Genomic DNA, 25,854 nt, shown 5'->3' on the forward strand with positions numbered 1-25,854 from the left:
AACTTGGTGAGAGAAGATTGCAGGATGTATTGTTTTGCAGAGCTGCCTTTCCCCCTCTCCGTGCTCACTCCCCCCCTCCCCCTCCATGATGGACACAGAAATCCTGCTTCTTCTGAAGCGAGGATGAAGGCAGGAAAAAAGCTTTGGAGTACAGAAGGAAACTCTTTTGCTTAATAAAATCTATTACTGGGTTTCTTAAAATCATTTGTACTATTGATATTTATTGATTTCTGAAAAATAACATTTAAATAACAGTTACGCTTTAACTTAATGACAGATTCATTAAAACATAATATGTGTGGATGAAATTTAAGGACACAGCTGAGTACTCTGCCTTGCTGGGAGAAACTGACCCAGGTTAAGCTACCAAGGCTCTTCATCCATGGGACGCCACCGGTGATATAGGCAACTTAATGCAGTGCTGGCTTATTTTTATCTTCTGCTCTTCTTTTTTTCTCACTTTTCCAATCAATTTCCCACTTTTCCCTCCCCATAAATTTCCTTTCTACCCCTCTGGTCCATCTTGTATCCTTCCCTTTGCTATCCCCCCTGGCTCTTTACATTAAACCCTTACTTGGGGTTTCTTTGTAGTTCCTAATTCTGGGATGGGACAGGGTCCGGTGACAGCCAGTGTTATCTTCCGGAGGTAACATTTCAACACAGTGTTAACAAATGATGTATATTTATTGTTTGTATGTATGTATGTATGTATGTATGTGCACCTCATAAAATGTACACTTTGTAACTTGTATTGGGAGGAATGGTTTGCAGGTTGTGCTCTAGTTTTTTTTCTATAAAAGAAAAAAAAAAAAATTCTAGCCAAGGGCCAGTTCAATGCTCATTTGGCCGATATCCTTATCTCCTAACTACACCATAAACATACAGCACGTATGGGTGAGGCATGTAAGCTTCCGCCAGACAAAATGCTGCAGGTAGCAATGTAACTAAAGTGCCTTTTAAACAGCCGATTATCATTAACGAGCGGTGCTATAAACCCACCCACTCAATAATCAGCCTGTATAAAAGTGTCAGCAATCAGCTGAGGAGCTGGAAAATGCATCTTTTATACAGGCCTACACTCATTGTTTAACGGTCTCACATCTAAACATGAATTCAAACGGCTGCACGAACGATGCGGGGATCGTTCAAGTGGCCTGGCCACTCAGTTAATTGTGTCGTGTAGAGGCACTGTGGATGGCCAAAGATAAATAGGTGTAAAAGGACCTTAAATGACAACACAGCAATAAATGGCAGCTTTACATAAGCTTTATCAAAGCCACTGCAGATTCTGTATGTGTGAACACACCCTAAACTCAATTTTTTAATGCAATTTTGAAATTCTTATGCATCACTGCATAATGCATCAGCTGTCGTGTCTCACCTACATATTTTTCACTGCAGCTCTGTTTCTTCTGACTGGCTGCTGTGTGTATGTGCAAGTGCACCACAAGTGAAACAAGAAAGTCAGTGGACATAGTTATGACTCCTACTACAACTAGAAAAGAGGTTATAAAGCTACAAACAATTCTCAAGACCCAGCTAATACATTTGAGCCTTCCCAGTTCAGAAGCCGCTGCCGTCCATAGCCTAGTGATTACTCTTTTACTTAGTGCCATTCTCCTGACAGCACTATGCTGCACTGTATATTAGTTTTCTCTCAATTGTCTGGAGATGAGCAGAGAGCTGCCCTGTTCCATCTGCTCCTCGTCTAGACAGATAACGTACATTTAACTACTCAGAAACTAGTAATAATCCCAAGAGCATATTGATTTCTTGTTTAACATATTTAAGTGTTAAGAAAGGCTGTTCCTGCATACAATCCTTCACACTCTTCACTTCTACAGCCCTTACCAGCAGCGCAATCTTAATATAATTAGCATTTACATATTTTGAAGCAGCTTTAAAAAAAAAAAAAAAAAAAAAAAAGAGGAAAATGCACATGGGAAATAATACACATGGGTGCAGTTTGGTGTATGCATAGAATTAGCGCTTCTGCAACTTGATTGTAAGAGCAATTGAAATTTTAAAAAAGTTAGTCAACAGGTTCTGTCTGGTTTGTGTCCACTGGTGCAGCAGTGGTTCTGTTACGCACAAGGCAACTGCAGTTTTTGATCACTTCAAAAATACTTTCGACCTCTCATGGCCTTATAGGCAGATGCCTATGGGAGACTTGGCAGCTTTTGTTGGGCCCCGGCTGCGGAAGAAATAGGTTCAGAGGCGGCAAGCAGAAGGCCTTAGCTGCCGCCGTTCACTGTAAAGCCCCTTTACCACACAGCATTTTAATGACCTGTTTACAGCATGCTCCACGAAAGCTCTTTGCTGCTGGGACGGAGGCCTGAAGAGCTTGGCTGGATTAGGTTCCAATGCCAAATGTTGAGGTTTTTTTTTAATGTATGGAACACTGCAGTGCACGGAGCTATTCCATACAGAGGTATCTAGTAAAATACATGTAGTCCTCACATCAAGGTCCAATGTTTTAGACGATTACTTAACCTGTGTTGTATATTTATTGGGACTCAATAAACTCAATGGTGGAAGGTAATGAACAGTGTCATACATGGAGACTGCTGTGCGATTACCAGTCACCCTCCTGTTAAAACAGCAGGACTGCTGCTAACAATAGGTAGTGAGTCATAATCAAAAAGGTTTCCCTTCCATCTGTCATTGAAGGCCCAGCCACCAAAATGGGGTCACAAATGAAAAATAAAATGTTTTCTGTAAACTACAAGCCCTATATGTGTTTTGGTAGCTTTTTTCTTTTGTTACATTTGTAACAATTATTTTTATGGCATTTTTATTTGGAGTCCTATAGAGAAGCCAGTGGGGAAAAACATCAGCAGAAATACCATACCAAGTGCATGCTGTGCATTGATAAAAAAAAAAAAATACCACTGCCACAAAGAATGCAATAAACACCACTAGAATGTCACAAGCAAAAACTGATTGTTTGTAGTGCATTTAATAATTCACTAGAAACTAACATGTAACATCTGGCTGCAGTGTTTTGGGGAAAGAAAAAGCACACACAAAACCATGAAGAAAACAGCATAAAAAAACCCTCACACATAGAGAGACCAAAAAAACAAACAAAACATTTTGTCTAACATCAAAGTTGACTGCACCCTTAAGCGGACAGAGTTTATAAGGCAGTGCAAATTTTAGCAACAGGTGAAAGTCAATATGGAAAACAACTGGGGCCCTTGGCCCAGGTAAGCAAGAATGAGTATTGTGAGTCCTAACTGTGTTGTTGTTTTGGTAGACTTCAACCCTAAATAATAAAGGAGCCTTTTAAATATATGCCTGGTGAAAGGTATTTTTAAAATAATAAATTGGATTTACCTCCTTTGTTCATGTGGCGCCAACGGCATTCTACTGATCCATCCCCACTGTTCAGCCGATTCAGAGTCCTGTCCACCCAACAGCAACTAAGATGGGACACCACTGCAGCTGCTGATTGGCTAGGTGGGCCTGCAACATGACACCAGATCCCGGAAGCAGCCAAACAGCGGGATTGGTAAGATACTAGTAGTGCCATGGGAGCCAGGGAGGTAAGTGCACAGTATTATTTTCAAACAACCTATCCCCATGCATAAATTAACCCCTTCCCTCCATAGCCATTTTTCGTTTTTCAACTTTTGTTTTGTTCTCCTCATATTTAAAAGGCCATAGCACTTGCATTTTTTTTCCCTTCAGACAGTCATGAGCCCTTATTTTTTGCAATACCAATTGTACATTGCAATGACAGACTTAAAGGGGTATTCCAGGTTATTTTGATATTAATTCTACTGATTTCTCTTGTAATATAATTAATATATCTCATTGGTTTCTATAATAAATTTTGTCTCTTTCTCTCTATTTTTATGTAAGTCACGTGTTTCTGTGACGTCACCGAACCGGAAGTGTGGGGACTTCCCCGACTCGGCCGGCCTCTTGGTGTTTATGTAGTTAGAAAGCTAGCAGAGCTTTACAAACGGCCTCCCTGCGCACGGGAGGTCACATGACACCCTGTTCCCGGGCGGCCTGTCAGTGTGAAGGAGGTCGCATCCACCTCCTGTATAATCACTAAAACCCTCCACCCCCTGCCAGTATAATCATACCGATGTCTCCCCCGGCCCCCTCCATCCTGTGTATACAGTCCTTTTCAAAGATCTCTCACCCCATCCCCCGGTCTCGGCACCTCTTGCACTCAGCTGACAGGCTCTCTCTCTCTCTCTCTCTCTCTCGCTGTGTGTGAAGCAGGAGAGATTTCTTTCCTGCTCCGTACACAGTGCCTGTCAATTGCCCCGATAAAACTCAGCTGCCAGGAACTGTGTACGGAGCAGGAAAGAAATCTCTCCTGCTTCACACACAGCGAGAGAGAGAGAGAGAGAGAGAGAGAGCCTGTCAGCTGAGTGCAAGAGGTGCCGAGACCGGGGGATGGGGTGAGAGATCTTTGAAAAGGACTGTATACACAGGATGGAGGGGGCCGGGGGAGACATCGGTATGATTATACTGGCAGGGGGTGGAGGGTTTTAGTGATTATACAGGAGGTGGATGCGACCTCCTTCACACTGACAGGCCGCCCGGGAACAGGGTGTCATGTGACCTCCCGTGTGCAGGGAGGCCGTTTGTAAAGCTCTGCTAGCTTTCTAACTACATAAACACCAAGAGGCCGGCCGAGTCGGGGAAGTCCCCACACTTCCGGTTCGGTGACGTCACAGAAACACGTGACTTACATAAAAATAGAGAGAAAGAGACAAAATTTATTATAGAAACCAATGAGATATATTAATTATATTACAAGAGAAATCAGTAGAATTAATATCAAAATAACCTGGAATACCCCTTTAAGCTTTCCATAAAATATGCTGTTAAACTGAAAAAAAAAAAAGTGAAATTGAAAAAGAAAAACTTTTATTTATTTTTTATTTTGGGGGGTTTCGTGTTTAATGCCGTTCACCCTGTGGCAAAACTGGGGGTATTTGAGGTAATACTTTTTGCGCTATGATATGTACTTTCTATCGCTACCTTGCTTGTGTATATTAGACTTTTTGATCACTTTTTATTACAAATTTGATGTGACCAAAAAAAATCATTGATTTTGCACTTTGTAGGGTTCTTGCATTTACACCGCTTACTGTGTGAGATCAGGTGTCTTAAAATTTAATAGTTTGGGGGATTACAGATGTGGCAATAGCAAATATTTTTATTTTTATTTATAAAACGGAAAAAGGGGAGTGACTTAAACCTTTATGTGATGGCATTTTTTATTCATTAAAAGACTCACCCCCTCCCTTCTACAGTAACTTGAAGTCCCCCTGGGGGACTTCTATTATAACTTCACTGATTTGTCCTCGAGATCAATGCAGTACATATGTACTGCATTGATCTCCAAGATCAGTGCTTGATTACAATATGCTGGTGGAGCCCAAAGTAATCAAGTGGTGAGCCAGCACCTGAGTCACTACGGTGCTAAGTCTCAGTCTGGCAGGAAGCAGGGATCGCCCCTCTGCAATCGCATTTTGAATGGCATTTAAGTGTTTCATTAGCCAGTGCTATTATCTGATGGCATTGAGGGCTTGCAATGTGAAACCTCTCTGCATCCCCTTCAAAGGAGAAGTCTGGGAACATTTTTATTAAGTATTGTATTGCCCCCCCAAAAGTTATACAAATCACCAATAAACACTTAGGCCCCATTCCCACTGAGGAAAGGTAGCGGAATTCTTCAGCACGGACAGGGCAGGAGCGTGCGCCTCCCATAGACTTCCATTATGAGCGGGAGGCTAACGGCGTTCCGCGGCGGACAATTCTGTCGCGGAATTCCGCTACCTTTCCTCAGTGGGAACGGGGCCTTATTATGGGAAATGCTTATAAAGTGCATTTTTCCCTGCACATCAAGGCTTCACTTTCTGGATAAAATGGTGATGTCACAACCCAACTCCTAGAGCTGTGCGGGCTGTGGCTGCTGGAGAGCATGATGGCAGAGGGACACAGAGCCTCCCCCTGCCATCAACCTTTCCCACAGCCGCACAGCTCTGGGAGTCGAGTCGTGACATTACTATTTTATCCAGGAAGTGAAGCCATGATGCAATAGTAAGTGCAGGGAAAAAAGCACTTTATAAGCATTTCCCGTAATAAGTTTATATTGATGATTTGTATAACTTTTGGGGGGCAATACAATACTTTAATAAAAATTTTCGCCGGACTTCTCCTTTAACTCATGATGATGGCCCTGGAAGTCAAAATGGGTTAAGGGGGTAAAAAGGCCCCCGCCCAAAGTACCCCTTTGATTTACTTTGAAGGCTAATAAATTAGTACTATCATTTTTACTTGATACGGTTGGTGTTCAATCATTCTATGTTCAGCATTAGCATTGTGAGATATTCTTGGTTCAAGATTAGGCTGAAGCTGGGTAAAAATGACAGCCATCTTTCATAAGAATGGCTGTCATTGTGCAAATAACATCTGTTATTTCTTCATTGAAGAGCATTCTTATGAAAGACTGCCGTAATTTCTACATAGTGTGAACCTAACCTGAGCCCAAAACTCATGGTCCTAAATAAAACCTATTCTTCTTGAATACACAATGAGTGTGTAAACGATGGCTGTCTTCTCTAGACCATATCTTTATTCAGGCAACTGGACAGGTGTACGCCAATAATTCCCCCCCCCCCCTTTTTTTTTCTAACTTACTGTATTGGATAACGGGTAATGCTGTAATTCTGATATTCAGTTGCCAGGCACATAAAAAGTACACTTCACAGATGGATGACTGTAAGATATACGGTGGCATATGTCGGGACTTTATGTTGAGTGTATACATTGAAAGATTTCCCCAGCGTGTACGCCAAACATAGCAACCTCATGGGAATAGATTCCTTCATTGTTTTAATAAGTTTCATATTCCATTTTCCAATTGTAAAAAACAAACCTTCTATTTGCAATAAAAAAGTTTAATCCAAAAAAGGATTAAGGTATCTGGTGAAGCCTGTCCTACCGCTCCTACACATTGATGACTGAATCAGGTATACATCCCCCATGATGAGAATCTGCTCCACAACGCTCATGGTGGGATCGCCACAACCGCTCTTCCGAGACAAAAGGAGATGTTTCCCTGTGATAGGTTTTTCTCAGTCACTGACACCCGATCTAAAAACAACATGTTTATAACCTGGCATCCCACACCGGACCAGCAGTGTGTGAAAAGTGAATAAGTTAACAAGAAACTCAAGTGTATAATAGAGGAGTCACACATGGCCAGTTCTAAGGGCAGATATTTACAAGGTGATTTTTAGCCCTGGAGCCCCATTTAGGAGTCTATATAAACACATACGTTCTACTCCTATTACATTCTAACAAAAGGCATATTAAGTAAATATACTACTCAGATCTGGGTTCACATGACAGATATGTGATGTGCCTGTGGTTACATTATATTCTTCCTCCCAAGCATGCACCTCCTGCAGTGTATGCGCTCTACAGAAGCCAACCCTGACTGAGACCATCTTGTCTCCTTGACAAAGCTCCTTTTCTACTTCTTACTTACTGGCCACTTCCTGCGATGGGGAAAAACTTTAACTCAGCTTGTGATAATTTCACAGGCCCTGAGCAGCATGACCTCTGCAACCTTAAGGTCAGAAGTCAAGGCTTGTTCTGAAACATCTGTGTGGCTTATTATGAAAGAGGAACAAAAGTGGAGACATGTCCACCAGTGTGATGAGAGAGACAAGCAAAGATGTGGTGACACTTTGGTCATCTGCTGTGCCTGGAAGCCCGGACTATTAAATCTTTTAAGTGGTAGTTAGTTGTTAGAGCACTTTGTTTTGGCAAGCATGGGGTTAATGGAGAGTCTGAAGGAAAGGGCTATACGCGATCAATCAATATGCTTCAAGTGTGAGATTTCTCACGAGCCGGGAAAGATGCATGACATACTGTACAATTCATTCACATGATCCACTGAGCGATTATAAGAATAGAAAACTACAGAATGAAAAATAGTAAAAAGTTTTAACATTTAGCAGTTTTTATAAGAATTCTATACTAAATCTTACCTCTCAATAAAAAAAAAAAAAAAAAAACTGTTGGTTATAAAAAATTATTAGAGTTATTCAGTTAAAACTTTTCACATAGTAAATTAATAGTAAGTTTGATTTAAAGTTTATAATATGATTATGATGACTTTAAAGAAGCCCTCCGGCAAATATGTTTCTTCTTCTAAGCAATACCTTATATGCTATTATTTTTAACAATGTTGGTGTTACCTTAGCTTCCTATTCCTTTCTGACAGATAATTTATGCACTCCATTGCAATGGGTCATGTGACCCTAGTGGCCCCCTGCCAGTTCCTAGTCTCTTTTGGAGACAAGACATCATGATCTCACAGAGTAACCAACTCCCTGCTGCCTACTGTACAGTATGTCTGAATGCAAACTGCTCTCCAAACTGGGTGCCATAGAGCAGTAGTGGGATACAAGGGGAAAACTTTACTAATTGTTTCAAAAATTTCTGCTAAATTTGAAATCCACAAAACAAGAGTCCGTGGAGCCTCGGTTGCTTGGGGGCAGGATTCTGGCTAGTTGGGGGTAATGACAAATCAACCAACAAAATACAGTAATCACTGAACTCTAGGAGATCAGTGAAAAAATTCCAATGAAGTACTCAATCAAGAGTTTCCACTGATGCCCCCCAAAATTTAAATATGCAAAACAAGAGCCCGTGGAGCCTCAGCTGCGAGTCTCAAAACACGGGATAGCCAGATATCTCTAGCCTGTTGCCACGGGGTGCCTCCATGATGGGGAGAGCACCACACCACCCTGATAGGTAGCCCCTTAAGTCCTGCTCGGTTGCAAGTATTGGAACATAAATAGGGAAACAGTGTGGCCCCTTTTTGTCAAAGTCTAACTCAAGGTGCGAGTATTGTGACATGACAAGGGCTTGCCAACGCAGGCTTCCATCCACAGACAGCCGTTTCGGGGTATTTTCCCCCCCCCCCTCCCTCGTCAGTGTGGAGTAGGATTCTGGCTAAGTGGGGCAATGACAAACAACCAACAATGACAAATCAACCTTGGCAAGCCCTTGTCATGTCGCAATACTCGCACCTTGAGTTAGACTTTGACAAAAAGGGACCACCCTGCTGTTTCCCTATTTATGTTCCAATACTCGCAACCGAGTAGGACTTAAGTGGGCTATCTATCAGGGTGGTGTGGTGCTCTCCCCATCATGAAGGCACTCCGTGGCAACAGGCTAGAGATATCTGGCTATCCTGTGTTTTGAGACTCGCAGGCTTCACGGACTCTTGTTTTGCATATTTAAAATTTTGGGGGCATCAGTGGAGACTCTTGATTGAGTACTTCACTGATCTCCTTGAGTTCAGTGATTACTGTGTTTTGTTGGTTACATTGGAAATCCAACAGAAATGCAATATTGATAAAAATTTTAAAAAAACACAGACTCTATGGGCCGTGTCATACTGGCCATCTATGGGAGGGCTTGCACCTCCTCTCTCCACACGTAATTGACAGGTTTAACTCCATGTGAACTGGTCAGTTTAGGAACTCTGTGCAGAACACTACAACCTCTGTAGGATGCAATGAGTACTGCAAGGAACTCCTACCACATATGGGCCCTCCACCACTTCCACCAGTACAGGGAATCACAGGATTCCATTGCATCAGTGTCTATTAGATACAGATACAGCTGAATCAGTAAGCACTGGCAGATGCAAGGAAATCTAGGCTCATTTACCATCAGTGCTTGCAGACGATGATATTGGTTCTGCCAGCATCATTCTGCTGTGGTCACGATAGATTAGAAGAGGTAAGAGCAGGCAGGCACCAGTGGACCCAGTGCAGGTAAGTATTATAATGGCTGCAATGGCAGGGTTTATATGGGGGCACAGTTATTAGGGAGCAGGGCACATTTTATTAGGGGGACATTAACGAAGAGGGCAGTGGCATGGTTATTCCTTTGAGATCACAGAATATGGCAGTACTGCATACAGGGCACAGTATGTGGCTATATTGTATTCAGAGGTGTAGCATATGGCGGCTTTATATTCAGGGGCAAAGCTTGTGGAGGTATTGTATTCAGGGTCACAGCATGTTACAGTACAGGGTGCATTCACACATACAGGATCTGCAGCAGATTTGATGGTGCAAATTTGATGCTGTGTACATTTAGTTACATCAAATCTGCTGCGGATCCGCAGCAGAAAATCCGCTGCGATACGGTGTGTGGGAAGCTACCCTTAGGATCTATACCTGAAGAAGCTATAGAGACATAGAGGGAGATTTATCAATCATGGTGTTAAGTGAAATTGGCTCAGTTGCCACTAGCAACCAATCAGATTCCACTTTTCACTCCTCAAAGACTCTTTGGAAAATGAAAGGTGGAATCTGATTGGTTGCTAGGGGCAACTGAGCCAGTTTCACTTTACACCATGTTTGACAAATCTCTCCCATAGTGTAAAGCGTGGTGTTGGGTCTGTGTTACACCACTTTCTTTGGCCTACTGCGCGTTTTACGTACTTGGATCCACTGGTTTTTAGAAGGGCCTTACAAGTATTATTTATCATCTATGTGGTGGATGGAGTAATCCTAATGAATGTATGTAGGGACTGAATCACTTGAGTTTCGATATTAGACTGGCATGGTCTGTTTTAATTGTTTGAACCTTTTCTGCGGTGTTGTTTATACGGCTTTGTGAATACAGATCATCATTATTTATCTACTCAGATCATTGGGCGTGTGCATTATTGGGCGTGTGCACCTTATTGTGCTTGCAATTATACAGTATTATATTTAGGAGCACTGACATAGAAATATTATTGTTTGCCAATATCCTACACAATGAATGGTGTGGGAAGCAGCTGGCTCTGTTCACTGTGTAGAGCCCAGTCCTGGTTACTGCAGCTCAGCACCTATTTAAGTGAATGGGAGCTACAGGTCACCACTGCTACACAGTGAACAAAGCCTACTGCTTCTGACAAATGGGGTGACATTCTCCACTGCATTTACTGAGTATTGGAGGTAAAACGAATAGTCTTTAAACTCATTGCCAACACTTGGTGGCCATATTATGAGGTCACGTAGATGGCTAATGGGAGCCAACCTGCTTCTCAGACCACTGATACCATTTCCTCAAACAAAAACCTAACTTTACAATGTTCCTAACATGACAGAACAATTGAGCGCATCTTTTACCACTCCAGCATCCAAAGCCTCCAGCACATGTACTGTGCATTGTGGAAAGGATTATTAACAGCTGTCTTCAGTTCCCAAATGGCATTAATGTTTTTCTTGCACTCACCAGCTTTTTGCTGATATTAAGAACTTTATCTCTTCCTTCTCCAAGAATTCCAAAGGGAATGGAACCCATTAAATTACAAAACGTAATAATAAAAAAAAAACTTCTGTAACGCCCATAGAACCGATACTGCTTGTGTCCTTCTAACCTCTAAAATGAGTGTTCTGAAAAGACAGCTTTATCTGACTACGCTAAGCACGATGTTGGGATGCCTGCGCGGCTCAGTCTGTGCATGCACAAAAATATATCAATTATAAATAGCTCCATATAAATAAGTAATTCAGTCGTTCTCCATATATAAGCAGAACACAAACATTACCAATACAGTCAACAGGAAACAGGCTAATAATGAGATCATACTGCTTGACTGCAGAGGAAGAAGTACCCCTCCCCCCAGCCTAAAAAAACATGTTTTAGGTACATAAAAATACATTTTAAAATAAAACAAACACCTTTAACTTAAAGGGGTACACAAATAAGTGAAATGTCTGATTGGTGGGGACCCCATCAGTCAGCAGTAAAAAGTTTACAGATCTGTGTATTCCTGTAAAAACAGGTCAAAAGGGAAAAAGTGGACTGGTCATTTCGACTGAAACAGAAGAGAGGATTGCTCTCTCCCCTCCCAGCCCCCCCCCCCCCCGACCAAGAGTGTGCGGAGGGACGCACGTCAGGTGACCTCCGGCATGCATCTGGACATGCAGCAGGATGTGGGGGCCATGGACCAGTGTGCCTGCGGCGTCAGTTGTGAAGGTCCACAAGGGAATTAGGCGAGTCCTGGGTGGTGGCGGGTGGGTGACCTTACTTTCGGGGGAAACACGGTAGTTACATTGACCAATAGTAATACATCCAATAGTAAGTCATTGGAGATGGCAGTACCCAAATATTTCAGAGGAATTCTGAGAACTATATCATATTGCTCATATCATCATCTATGGGACAGTAATTAGAGGATATGCACATATAAGCCCTATAGCTGTGGGAGGAAAGTTCTTAAAAGTTTCTTCTGCCCGCAGCTTTCTTTACTTCTGGTAACCATGAGGCCCTAGAATAACCCACTACCCCATTCCTTTGCATATTAATATTGTGCATTCAGCTCCAATATATTTCATGTACTTGTCCACAGTCTTTATAGAATGTCAGCATCTGGAGCACGCTCCCTCTATGGACGACTGTCCATTCTTTTAATAATAAAGCAGAAGAAAAGAAATTGCAATTTAAAAGAATTTTGTTTAGCCTCTTAAAACAATGGGGAGAAGAAACACTGTTGGCCTACGGTAATACTCCGCATCCCGCTAGCAACTAAACAACAATTAAACAACAGAATAAAGTTGGGGATGAAAAAATAAAGTTGATTCAGCGAGAAATATGGTTGAAAGAGATAAGATATTTATTTTCCCCGCAGTTTAAGGGAATAATACTTGCTGCAGGTTAAAGATAATTGCTTAGTGGCACCAAATACTCCAGGAGTCTCGCCTGTCCTGTCTCTTTGTTATCAGCTGTCCGTATCCAGAATACCATTATTACTAAAGATTTCATTGTCAGCTGTGATATCTTATGAACAGTCCCTTGTCTACAAGAACATCACATAGGACATGCATAAAGGAGCTATTAATAGTATATTTTTGTTTGGCTGGTTTACGGCTGTCCTCACCACTGTGAAGGTGTTCGGACACCAGGTAACATGATTGGAGGCTGAGGACTGTAATAACATTTAGTAAATTGGTATTGTACCCAATAAGTTTCAGGAGTAACCATTGTATGCATAAGGGGTCTACGGAGTTACTAATTAAGTATAATGTAAGTGATTTATTCATATACAAGATTAGTAATGAAATCCCAGAATGTTTATAGTGTGAACTAGTACAACAACTGTAGAAATCTAGTTGATTCCCTACAGGGGGTCGGACAACAGCTAGACAATTACAAAAAAAAAAAAAAAAAAAAAAAAAAATTGGCACCACTTCATAGACTCAGTCTCTATACAACACACTTCTGCCCGAAGCCTAAAACTGCAGCTGCATCCCCCTCCTCCCCCTATAAATTAGTTTTTGGCGATTAAGACCATTCTCAAATATTTAGACAGTGTACAGTGTTAGGCTCTCTTCAGACATCCATAGGGGAAGGGGGGGAGTGGACTCTTGAGCCTGGGGACATGATGCTGCTTCCGGCCAGAAGAGTGGTTGGCAGGACTGGGGGCCAATGGCTCTCGGCCTTGTCAAAGATGGCGCCACATTTAAAGGAAAGCTGTAAGCTATAATTCACGCTCTAAACTGCGGACACTAATAGATGCTGTTATATCAAGGAGACACATGGTACCTTTCATATATCTGTCTGTTCTCCTAGAATGTAGAAAAATGTTTTTATTATATTATTATTTTATTAGAATGAACAGCTCCTGAAGTGCAGCAAGCTATAATATCTCCTTAATCCCCTCCCCCCAATACCAGACCCTGCTGGAACTTCAAGTTGTCAATCAAGCAGGGAGGGGGAGGGAGGGGGACGGAGGGGGAGAGAGGAGGCATTACAGCTTACAGCAATTCAGGAGTTTGCAAAGACCTCTTTGACTCCTTGTACTAGAGAGTAAAAGCATTTCTCTGCACCCTGGAAGCACACACAGATATATGAAAGGTACTATGTGTCTCCTTCCTCTAATAGCTATGTAATAGTGTCAGCAGTTTGGAAAGTGAACAACGGCTAACAGATTCCCTTTAACTGTGTGAGCTCCTGATTAAGAGCATATACACTTAAAGGGCCAGTGTCAGCACCTGGTGGCACTTGCCTGGGCTGCAAAGCAGTGAATCTGCTGTAGAATTCTGCTCAGTTTCAGTACACGAATCTGGAGCTGTCCGGAAATTTGGATGCCCCATGGGGTTCTATGGGGCATCAGTGCCAGAACTCCCAACAATTATAGAAGGAGATGTCCTATCATTTCTGGGCCTATTTTGTGGCACAGACGCCTTTCAGGAAAAATCTTGAAGGGTGTCCGTGCCCAATAGAACTTTATGGGTCAGTAAACGGTTTGGATTTCCTGATAAGAAATCTGGACAGATTGTGAAGAGGGGCTTACTGAGGAAGATGCCGCACTCCCACAATAAATAGATTACAAAGTTTGTACTAATGAGTTATCATCATGTTCTATTATGCCACAAGAACTATGCATTTCATGTGAATTAACATAACAATATGACACAGTGATGGCGTGGGAACAGAAGATGCTACCGCATCATGACATGTAGGTGTTGACAGTATTATACAACCAGTAACCAAGACTAAAATCCAGGATTTGAGACAAATCTGATCCTGGCCATGTAACTCCTTAGATGCTGCAGTCCATTTACTGTCAGTTACTGCATGAATATAAATCTTACCAGCTCCACAAAAGCCAGTCCCCCGTAGCTGTGTGCAACAAAAAACACATTTTCAGCAGGTGCTTTTGAAATGAAGTTGTCCCATACATATAATGCATGCTCCTCAGGACTGCCATTCTCCTGCAAAAAAAAAAAAAAAGAAAAACATGAACAAAATGTAAAGAGTCTCAACAAAACCTGAAATACTGGGATAATTAAAGAGGTTGTCCCGGATAAAATTATATTTTACTATGCGCCGGGGAGATGTCAAGGACATATACTTACCTGTCCTGCTGCGCCACCAATCCTGGGTCCCAAGCCGCCCACTCTCTACCACCGCCAGTGATGTGATTTCAAAACATCCAGTGATGTGCTGGAAATGGAAGCTCAGTATAGACTCTTTACTACGCGTCTCTTTACTAAGATCCAGCCAAGAAAAAGGGGTCAGGGCTCTATTTATGACTGGCGAATGAGTAAGCCAGTCTCTATATATGTCCCCCTATGTAAACATACATCTACATTAAAACTATATTTACACACACAACACATCACACTATACAGACCACTGCTTTTAGAGCAGAGTAGTGGTAACCCAGACAACGAGCTGTAAACAATGGAAGTTAAACAGGGGCATAAAAGGAGAAGTAGGCAAGTTTGCAAAATGATTGTATATGGAAAAAATATTTAACTCGATGGGCCCTACAAGTTTGACTATGTTAGTTGAGATGGAAATTACCTTTTAAGGTTAAAATTAGCCTGGTCATGAAAGAGTTAAAACATATTTTGAAACACATTTCCTTCCCCTTCTAGGTCATCTAAGATTTCAAAAAGAACTTAAATAGATGTTCTGTGCATAGTAATTATAAACTTAAAGTGACTCTGTACCCACTTAGACCTTCGGGTAGCTGCTTTTAATCCAAGATCTGTCCTGGGGTCCGTTTCGCAGGTGATGCAGTTATTGTCCTAAAAAACAACTTTTATACTTGCAGCCTTGTACCAAACGTCCGTGGCCTAGATTGTGTATGCATTAGGCTGGTACAACCTCTGTCCCTCCTCCCCACACTCCTCATCATTAGGAATGCTCCAGGCAGATTGCCTCCTATTCGTCAGCTGTGTGAGCCCGGCACATGGGCTGGATTGTTAAGGCACCTGTGTAGTTTTCACTGCAGAGGAATAGGAAAAATGGTGAAGAGGGTGGGGAGGAGGGACGGAGGGGTGGTGCAAGGTTAGGGCACAGATACTCCAAGCCACGGCCGTTGGGCACAGGGCTGCAAGTTCAAAAGTTGTTTTTTTAGTACAATAACTGCATCACCTGCCGAACAGACACCAGGATAGATCTCAACGGACACCAGGACAGATTGGATTAAAAGCAGCAATCCGACAGTACAAGTGGTTTGGGGGTGGGGGACAGGTTATGGGTACAGAGTTGCTTTAATGTTGCTAAGTGGCCCAGAATTTAAGGGGTACATGAACACTGTTCTTTCTGTGGATGATAAGTTTTTGTATCTGTACTTGAATTATTACTATATATGCTGCTGTCACTATTTAGTGGTCCTACTAATTCTAAACCTGGATGGGTACAAAGAATATATTTACAAAATGGGAATTATGAGATGGGCCACCCACTGGGGGATGGGGGCCCACCTCATTTTGTTATGGGGCCCTATAGATTCTAGTTATGTGTAACGCCCGGAGTAGTGGATCCACTGGACCGGCACCAGCGATGGCACAAACCTCACCAGGGAGCGGAGTCTAAGGGGCCGCTGGTTTTCACCAGAGCCCGCCGCAAGGCGGGATGGACTTGCTGCGGCAGGCGACCCCCAGGTCGCTACCCCTGGCTTGGTTGCTGGTGTCGGCAGGCGAGGCGTGGCAGGAGATGGCACAGGCAATAGTCTGCAGATGAGAGAGCACGTGACAGGCTGGACACGGGAACAGGTGGAGTGACAGGGGAACAGGAACCAGGAACAGGGACTTGGGACCAGGTAACGGACAGGACTCAGGAACAGGGACTTGGGACCAGGTAACGGACAGGACACAGGAACAACAGGGAGCTGGGCCAAACGCTATGGGAAGCATGTAGAGGCTCCAACCCAGGGAACAGGGCAAGCTGGGATTTATAGGGGAGTGATTAGGTGCAACTACCAATTAGGAGCGCACTGCCCCTTTAAATCTGAGACAGCCGGCGCGCGCGCGCCCTAGGAGGCGGGGACGCGCGCGCCGGCCGGCACAGCGGGAGACAGGAGCGTGGAGAGGTGAGGCGCCCCCCCGGGGCCGAGGTGATAGCAGCGCCGGGTCCCCGACTATGGACACCGGCTGCTGCATGGGGCAGGAAGCGGTCGCGGCGGCGGCCCGGAACGCGGGACACCGCCGCGGCTGTGACAGTACCCCCCCCCTTTGGCCTCCCCCTCTTTCTTGCCTGCAGATGGCACAGGAAGCCACAAAGTCTTTGACATCTTGAATCAAACTGGACCACCAGTAGTGGCGAGAGATCCGTCGGCCGGTCTTACGGACTCCAGGGTGCCCGGCCTCCAACGAGGAATGACCCCACTTCAAAATACCTCTTCGAAGCGCAGGGTGAACATGAGTCTTTCCGGGGGGTACTCTCCGAAGCGAGGAGGTGACGACTGGTGCTAGGCGATCAGGCGGTAAAACATGGCAAGGGACTGTGGGTCTGTGGACGAGGGCCTTCTGTAAGTTCTCCCGGTGGTGAGAGGACCCGACCTTAGTCTTGGGTACGGAGAGAGGGTACACCTCGGCAGAGAAGGCATCCGCCGAGTCTTGGTCTTCTGCCGATAGGTCGGATAGAGGCTTGGCTGGGACAGGAAACGACATAGTACACTTGGTCTGAGGTGACCTGAGACACTGGTTGGAACAGTCCTGACCCCAACTGAGAATCTCCCCGGTTCTCCAGTCCAGTTGAGGGGCATGTTCTTGCAGCCACGGGAGTCCCAGGAGGACCGCGGGGGAAGAATGGGGCAGGACGTAGAAGGATATCTTTTCTTGATGTAAAGGACCCACCTGGAGGACTAAAGGTGCGGTCTGGTAGTACACACGGTCGGTAAGAATTTCGCCTGTGACCGAGGAGATAGTCAGGGGCCTGGCTAGTCGGGTCACGGGTAGCCGCCATCTTTGGACCAATGTTGCCGCAATAAAACTGCCTGCTGACCCAGAATCGAGGAAGGCAGTAGTCTGATGATTTCGTCCTGAGAGAGTCCGGATGGAAACTGGCATAGACAGACTTGGAATGGTGGCATTCACACCTAGGGACACCTGTCCCACCGGACCTAGGTGCGAGCATTTTCCGGATGTTTGGGGACGTAGGGGACATCCCAGCCGGAAGTGATCAGAACCCCCGCAATAGAGACAGAGATTCTGCTCCAGGCGCCGGATTCTTTCATCAGGCGTCAGGTGAGCCCGTTCCACCTGCATAGGAATCTCAGGAGAGGGTTGGGACATCGAAAGGTCAGGATTCTGGAAAACCGGCGCCAGCTGGGGATGGCGACGGGAACGGGTTAGTAAATGTTCATGCCGAACCTCCTCCTCCCTCTCCGAAAAACGAGTATCAACTCGGGTGGCCAGTAGAATGAGTTCGTTCAGGGAGGTAGGCAGGTCTCGGGCAGCGAGCACGTCTCTCACACGACTAGACAGGCCCTTCTTGAAGGTGGCCAATAGGGCGGCCTCGTTCCAGTCCAATTCGGCTGCCAGGGTGCGGAACTGGATGGCGTAGTCACCAACAGAGGAGCTGCCTTGAGAGAGGTTGAGGAGAGCAGTCTCGGCTGAAGAAGCACGGGCAGGTTCCTCAAAGACGGAGCGAAACTCGAATAGGAAGGCCCGGAGATTGGCAGCAACTGGATCATCACGGTCCCACAGTGGCGTGGCCCAGGCCAGGGCTCTACCCTCTAATAGGCTGATGATGAAAGCCACTTTAGAGCGCTCGGTGGAAAACTGACTACTCAAAAGTTCAATGTGCATGGTGCACTGAGTCAAGAATCCTCTGCACAACTTAGAGTCCCCAGAGTACTTGCTTGGGAGGGCCAGTCGGAGTGAAGAAGAAGCGTCAGGAGGTGGTGTGCGCTGGGCAGTAGTCTGCTGCTGTAAGGCGGCAGTGAGTTGCTGGATCTGCTGTGACTGTTTCTGGATTTGTTGCGCCTGCTGAGTGACCACTCTGGCGACGTCACGGAGATCGGGCACCTCGCCGGGATCCATGGTTGGAGCCTACTGTAACGCCCGGAGTAGTGGATCCACTGGACCGGCACCAGCGATGGCACAAACCTCACCAGGGAGCGGAGTCTAAGGGGCCGCTGGTTTTCACCAGAGCCCGCCGCAAGGCGGGATGGACTTGCTGCGGCAGGCGACCCCCAGGTCGCTACCCCTGGCTTGGTTGCTGGTGTCGGCAGGCGAGGCGTGGCAGGAGATGGCACAGGCAATAGTCTGCAGATGAGAGAGCACGTGACAGGCTGGACACAGGAACAGGTGGAGTGACAGGGGAACAGGAACCAGGAACAGGGACTTGGGACCAGGTAACGGACAGGACTCAGGAACAGGGACTTGGGACCAGGTAACGGACAGGACACAGGAACAACAGGGAGCTGGGCCAAACGCTATGGGAAGCATGTAGAGGCTCCAACCCAGGGAACAGGGCAAGCTGGGATTTATAGGGGAGTGATTAGGTGCAACTACCAATTAGGAGCGCACTGCCCCTTTAAATCTGAGACAGCCGGCGCGCGCGCGCCCTAGGAGGCGGGGACGCGCGCGCCGGCCGGCACAGCGGGAGACAGGAGCGTGGAGAGGTGAGGCGCCCCCCGGGGCCGAGGTGATAGCAGCGCCGGGTCCCCGACTATGGACACCGGCTGCTGCATGGGGCAGGAAGCGGTCGCGGCGGCGGCCCGGAACGCGGGACGCCGCCGCGGCTGTGACATTATGTCATTTGCAGAATGGAGAAACTAATTTTAATGTTTCAATGTCTAAAGAGATGTAACATCCAACAAAAAATGCTTTATTCCAGGCAAACCATAAGAGAAACTTTTCAAGCCCCATGAATCATGTACGACCCAGCTTTACCAGACCAGTGTATCATTGTGAAGATCCATTTATTACTGGGTGTTTGGGGAGAGTGAAATAACATGGCTTCCTGTATAAATAACATATTTGGGATTAAATATTTGCAAGCCCCTAGTCTACAGACGGCCACATTTTACACTAGAAAAATGAAGTTATTAAATACAATGTTCGATAATTCTTATATGTTTATATGTTTTCTTTAAAGGTTGTAAAAAATGCAAGAAGTTATTACACTGCTGACATTACTGCACCTAGATTAGCGGGGAGGATATATTATTATGTTCTGCTGCCTCTAAAGGACAACCATTAGAATTTACTAACGCAATATTACAGTCATTAATTGTTAAATACCAAGTTAAAGTAATGCAAGAGACAAAGCCTTATCGACCGCTGCAGCTTCTAACATCTAGGCACTCCAAGGTCTGCATTTATGATGGACTACCTGCGCTGATAACACATGGAATTATCTAAACAACATTTGCATATTTGTGTAATTATTTCCTAAGGTTAATTAGCTGCTGCAAAGCAGTTCGCCCTTTGAGACTGCTTGCCGTGACAGGTTCACATACTTCCTGTACTATTGCCAAATGTGACCGATTCTCTTCTGCAGACCGGATGCCGGAAACTTTAAGAAGGGATAATCCTAGGAATTGTCAGATACAGACAAAAGTTATTCTTTCAGCCTTGTTTTTTGGTTAGTTTTTTTTTCCGGCAATGATATTAAACATACATCATGGTAGAGGTTTTTCAAGAACTTAGGCTATGTCCAATCGGTTGTAAGTCCCTGAAAGGTTGAGCTGCAGTACCAGGGACAACCATATTAGTATGAAAATCACTGAGTGGCCACTTTGAATGGTCTATAGCAAGAAGCAAACTGGGATATACTGTGCATTAAATAATTAGGTTATGTGCACACTATGGAATCCCAAAGAAACAGTCACCGCGGATTACGCAGCTCGCGGCCGCACACGTCTCCCATAGACTTCATTCTATGGTTTGACAGATTCTGTCATCCACCCGAAGAATGGGGGGGAGGTTCATTTTTAGGGCGGACGGTGGAATCTGGCAAACCATAGAATAAAGTCTATGGGAGTAGCGGAGACGCGCGCTGCCATCAGTGTCCGCGAGCGGGTACGAGCTGCAGAATTCTTGGTGGGTTTTCCGTCGGGATTCCGTAGTGTGCACATTCCCTTAAATAGTAAATATGCTTTAAAAAAAATGTTTTGACACTGTTCTGTTATAGTTTATGCTGTAGTAGCTCTTACATTGGCTTTACTGAGCCCCCTGCCTCCGAGTGTATTAATAAGCGCTAAATGCCCTATTGCCGAATCAGCAGTTGTCCTACAGGCACACCCCACAAGACTTGCCATTTTGGAGATGCTCCGACACTTGTCAAAATCATTAGGATTAGGGCTTTTTTCTGCTACCAACACATCAACTTCAAGAACTGACTGTTCACTTGCTGCCTACTATATCCTTCCCCTTCGCAGGTAGAACTGTAATGTTACTTTCTTTACCATCAATGGTTCCGATGTTATGTCTTATTGGTGTATATATATTTTATACAATTTGGGCTCAGGTTACTATTAGTACTGCCTGTTTAAATACGTTTCACGTACTCGAAAGCTGGCTGGAAAAACACATCATTTCTTTTTCATGATTTCACATGATTTGCAGACCAGAAATCAAACATAGATGGGAGCTGGCAGATGCTCCTAGGAAAAAAAAAAAGTGTCTTGAAAAGACACTCACAAAACAGTCAGCACTAAAAAAAAAAAAAAAAAAAAAAAAAAAAAAAAAAAAAAAAAAAGGTGCTATGGCTGCTTGCATACTAGGGGGGATAACAGAACCAAAGAGGTGGAACGATGACCATTGTGGCAACTTTTGATTCCGCTGGCAAAACTCCCACAATGCACTGGGAACAAATGTTTGCAAGTACAGACTACTGTATGCACAATGGGTCTGTTGTGAATCGGTGGTTGCCCATCCAAACCCAGGCATTTGATAGTAAACACACGTGTGTACACAGCTGCATCCACCTTTCCCCTTGTCCACATCCCAAGTAATTACATCGATACAATAGTCATTGCTTCTAGATCAATGTGGTTAACCTAACGATTGCATTATACTATGCAACATTAGTCGGGATTGAGCCGCTTGTCATTAGATTTAATTACACATTCATGACACTTCTTTTCCCTCTTACATAAGAACAATAAGACAATATTCCTTTAACTAACATGTTTATCAAAGAGGACTTTTTCACCCTGATTTGTTTTCACCAAACTCTGAAGAATTAATTAAAATTTTAATACTATAGAAGGTCAAGAAGATAGAAAAAAAGGGGGCAGGATAAGATCTTCACAAAATGTTAGAACCGGCTGGAAAAGCTACTAAGATGACCACTGAAAAAGTCTCAGTTCATTTATAAATTGGTTATTATACAGCAAATACACTAAATCAGAATGATGCTGGTTTCACACATGGCAGGTTTTTTTTTTAAACTGCCACTTCAGTTTTTGAGCCAAAGCCAGAAGTGGATCCAACAGGAGAGAGAAGTACTGTACAAGTCATCCCTTTATATTTTCTATCCCATTTGAACCCAGTTCTGGCTAAGCAACAAGAACTGCAGTGGCAGTTTTCCAAACAACTGCCTTATGTGAAACCAGCAAGACTAAAGAAAACCTAAATTGCCCACTGCATGCAATTCAGGAGAAAAAAAAACAAAACAAAAAAAAAGACAAAAAACAGCAGCTCTAATGGATTAAATGGCTAAGAAAGCTTTGCAAAAATATTCACCACCTTGGTTATTTTTTGGAATTACATTAAAGTGACACTGTCACCCCCTTTGTTCATTTTGACATCTCTACACAGGTGTAAAGGGTAAATTTAGTGTTTTTCATACCTTATTTCATATCATATGTCATGGTGCTTGTTCAAGTAAAAAGTCATCTTTTATCATCTGCAGATTGTATTAAGTGGGCGTGGCCTCGCGGCACTAGCGCCACATAACCCCGCCCACAACGGCACAATTGGCCCCGCCCCCTCGCCGGCCATTGGAACAGGCTGGCCGAAAGGTCTAGACTCCACCCCCTTTACGTTGGACAACCAATGGGCGTCAAGGGGGCGGGGCCAACCGTGCCGTTGTGGGCGGGGTTATGTGGCGCTAGTGCCGCGAGGCCACGCCCACTTAATACAATCTGCAGTTGATAAAAGGACACTTTTTACTTGAACAAGCAACATGACGTATGATATGAAATAAGATATGAAAAACACTAAATTTACCCTTTACACCTGTGTAGAGATGTCAGAATGCACAAAGGGGGTGACGGTGTCACTTTAAGTTTTAATTTAAATTATAATGGACCTGACAGAAAGTTGTAAAATTTCTGAAGTCTCAAAATGAGTTACAGTCCCGGATGGATTTACCAAGAGGCGTGTAAAGCGGCTTGGGACCTGCGCCTACTGCAAGCATTGCGTAAAAGTCTGTGCATCCTTACTGAATCTCCCCCACAGTGTCTGTTGTACCAGTGGATAACCACCACAGATGTACAACCACCACAGATTACCGAGCACTGGCCCATGCTGAATCACTGGAGGCGAGCTCGTCCACACCTAGTGAGAGGGAATCCCCGCCCCTCTGTGTTGCGGCTCCATTAGAATCAATGAAGCCCCATCATAGAGGGGTGGGGGCTTCCTCCCACTGGGGGTGGGCCGGCCCGCCTCCAGTGCTTCAGCGGGGGCTGCGGTTGAAAAAAAAAAAAAGGACCACAGCACCAGCTTCCCCGCACTGTGTGTAACACTTAAAGCAAATGTACCTGATGGTTCATTCGATTTAAGAGCCAGCACACACCCAAATCCTGTCCTGATCAGTCACCATACAGAACCACATATGTCAGGCTGCCACACCTCCTTGCCTGAGCAATAGGCAAAAGTATTCTTTCACGTTCGACATAATGCTCTCTGCTGCCACCTCTGTCTGCGGCAGGAACTGTCGCGAGCAGAAGACTCTTCCTGACACAGACATGGCAGCAGAGAGCACTGTGTCATACTTCAAAGAATACTCCAACTACTGTAGAGCATCTAGCAGCTGATAAAGCTTGAGGTTTTTTTTTATAGAAGTAACTGACAAATCTGTCTCATTTTCTGGTACCAGTTGATCAGATACTTGGAGGCAATCCTGTCATTTTAAGAATTACTAACAAGTTACCGAATATTGTTATGTATTTCAAATCTAAGGCAACAACACATATAGTAAAAACATCTCAACATTCACTAGTATTCTCTTTATGGCATAGCTGTAAAACAGCCCGAAGAATTTGAGGAGCTGACAGGAGCGGCAATGTATTTTACTGCTACTAAAAGGATCATAAAGTCATCAATTTAGATATTAGAAGTATTGGAGGGAATTGCTATATATTTACATTCTTTATCTGCGAGAGCAGCTTTACCAGTCTTGGACCACATAAAGGCCAAGTCCCCTTCAAGCCTACGGTACATTCCTGTGTGCCATATTATATGAATATATTTCTCCAATGGAGTTGATTTAGCTTTTCAGTTTTGCAGTTAGACTGGATGAATGTGGCTCTGGTGTTATTATCTGGAGTGTATGAGCTACTCTGGAGAGATATAACCTGAGATGTCACATCACTAGAAACATGCCACAACCATTTCAAAAGGCGAGCAGCACAAAAGACACATAGCGCAGAACAATGGGTTTAGGGAGAGTGAATTCTTGTGCAGTAGAAAGATTATCGAGACCAGACTGTCACTCCGTGACCTTGCTGGCGTCTGGTTAATCTGACAATATTTTGTAGTGCATTGTTTCAAATCAATAACTAATTAACAAAAGTACAAAAGAAGTTGCACTCTTTTTCCGAGGTCTCTTGTTAAAATGGCTCCTGGACACATTTGGGCAGAAAGGTCAAACTTATGACATCTTCACAAGTCTTTCGGCATCTTTTCACTGTCAGATTACATTACTTTTAGAAATTAATTGTCATAACTTAAAACGCAAACCTATTTGTTTCCGCCGGCTGTCATAATGACATGGTGAATAGGTGTTTTGATAGAAGCCTCTGCTTCCAGTACTCGATCATATCTTAATTTTTGCACTTGACCTAGCTGGAAGATTGGGAGCAGTCTTTGTGCTTTGGAAGCGCCGGTCAAACCTTGGGGACCCGCACTAGGTTTAGCTACTGAGGCATAATTAAGGGGAATTCCACAGACGCCCTCAGAAAATGAGCATTTTAAAAGAAGAAGTAGAACGCTAACATTTTTCTAGGTGTAAGACGAAATGGAATTTTGATATGAATCCGTCATTTGTAAAGACTGTCATTAAGAACATAAAATATGACTTCCAGCATTAAAATATTTTTTCCAAGGCTGCTTAAAGCCACAATGATGACATCTGATAAATAGTGGATTCTTCTGCATGAATATACAATGTTAAAAAAAAAACACACACACACACACACAATTACCGAGGTTCTCCAGCCTCTAGTGATGGCAAGGAGAAGAACCAAGCAATAAACAAAATTGGTGAACGCGGATGGCACTCGTAGTAACAAAAATAACGTAAGCATATATATTATAACAAATTTAAAGACAACAGTAAAGTTCCAAAATCAGAATAATATTCTAAACTCGAAGAAAGTTACCGAAAAACCAGTAATGAGAACTGTAACATGAATATCAGCATTAATAAAATATTTATCACTCTGTTATACTGGCGGAGATGGAACATTTTCGTAAGCTTTGGAAACATTCTATATATTTTTACACTTGTGTTAATGGGGGTCTGTCAGGGTTTCTGGTATTTTCAGTAGAAAATAAATAGAGTGAACAAGAGGAGAGTTCGGACGTTGCCGATTTTGTGTGGAATCCAGAGTGAAAAATCGGTATTATTCTTAAAAATGCCGTTCAGAAGTGGTGAACAAAAATTTGCAGGGAATTTGCAGCATGTTATAGGCTTTAAAATCTGTTGAAAATATTCATTACATCTAGAATACAAATGCACTGCATCAAATTTAACAGAGTCTATCAGAATTTGCTGGTGGCCACTCAAAAACAGATATGATGTAGATGAGATAATCAGAAGGCGTAGCACTTAGGAGAGCAGAGTATGAAAGTATTGTGACAGGGCGGCTGCCCCATGCAGGAT

General features: G+C 43.9%; 1 protein-coding gene across 2 annotated transcripts in view; it reads right to left on the reverse strand.

Moving 5' to 3' along the window:
• Window positions 1-25,854, reverse strand: part of ARB2A (ARB2 cotranscriptional regulator A) — a 356,477-nt gene that overhangs the window by 155,711 nt on the left and 174,912 nt on the right. For both annotated transcript variants that reach the window (XM_069962913.1, XM_069962914.1), the window contains one exon: window positions 14,652-14,771. In XM_069962913.1, the coding sequence (XP_069819014.1) occupies window positions 14,652-14,771 (120 nt within the window). The remainder of the gene's footprint in view (window positions 1-14,651; window positions 14,772-25,854) is intronic.

Source organism: Dendropsophus ebraccatus, chromosome 3 (assembly GCF_027789765.1).
Source record: "Dendropsophus ebraccatus isolate aDenEbr1 chromosome 3, aDenEbr1.pat, whole genome shotgun sequence".
NCBI classification, from domain to species: domain Eukaryota; kingdom Metazoa; phylum Chordata; class Amphibia; order Anura; family Hylidae; genus Dendropsophus; species Dendropsophus ebraccatus.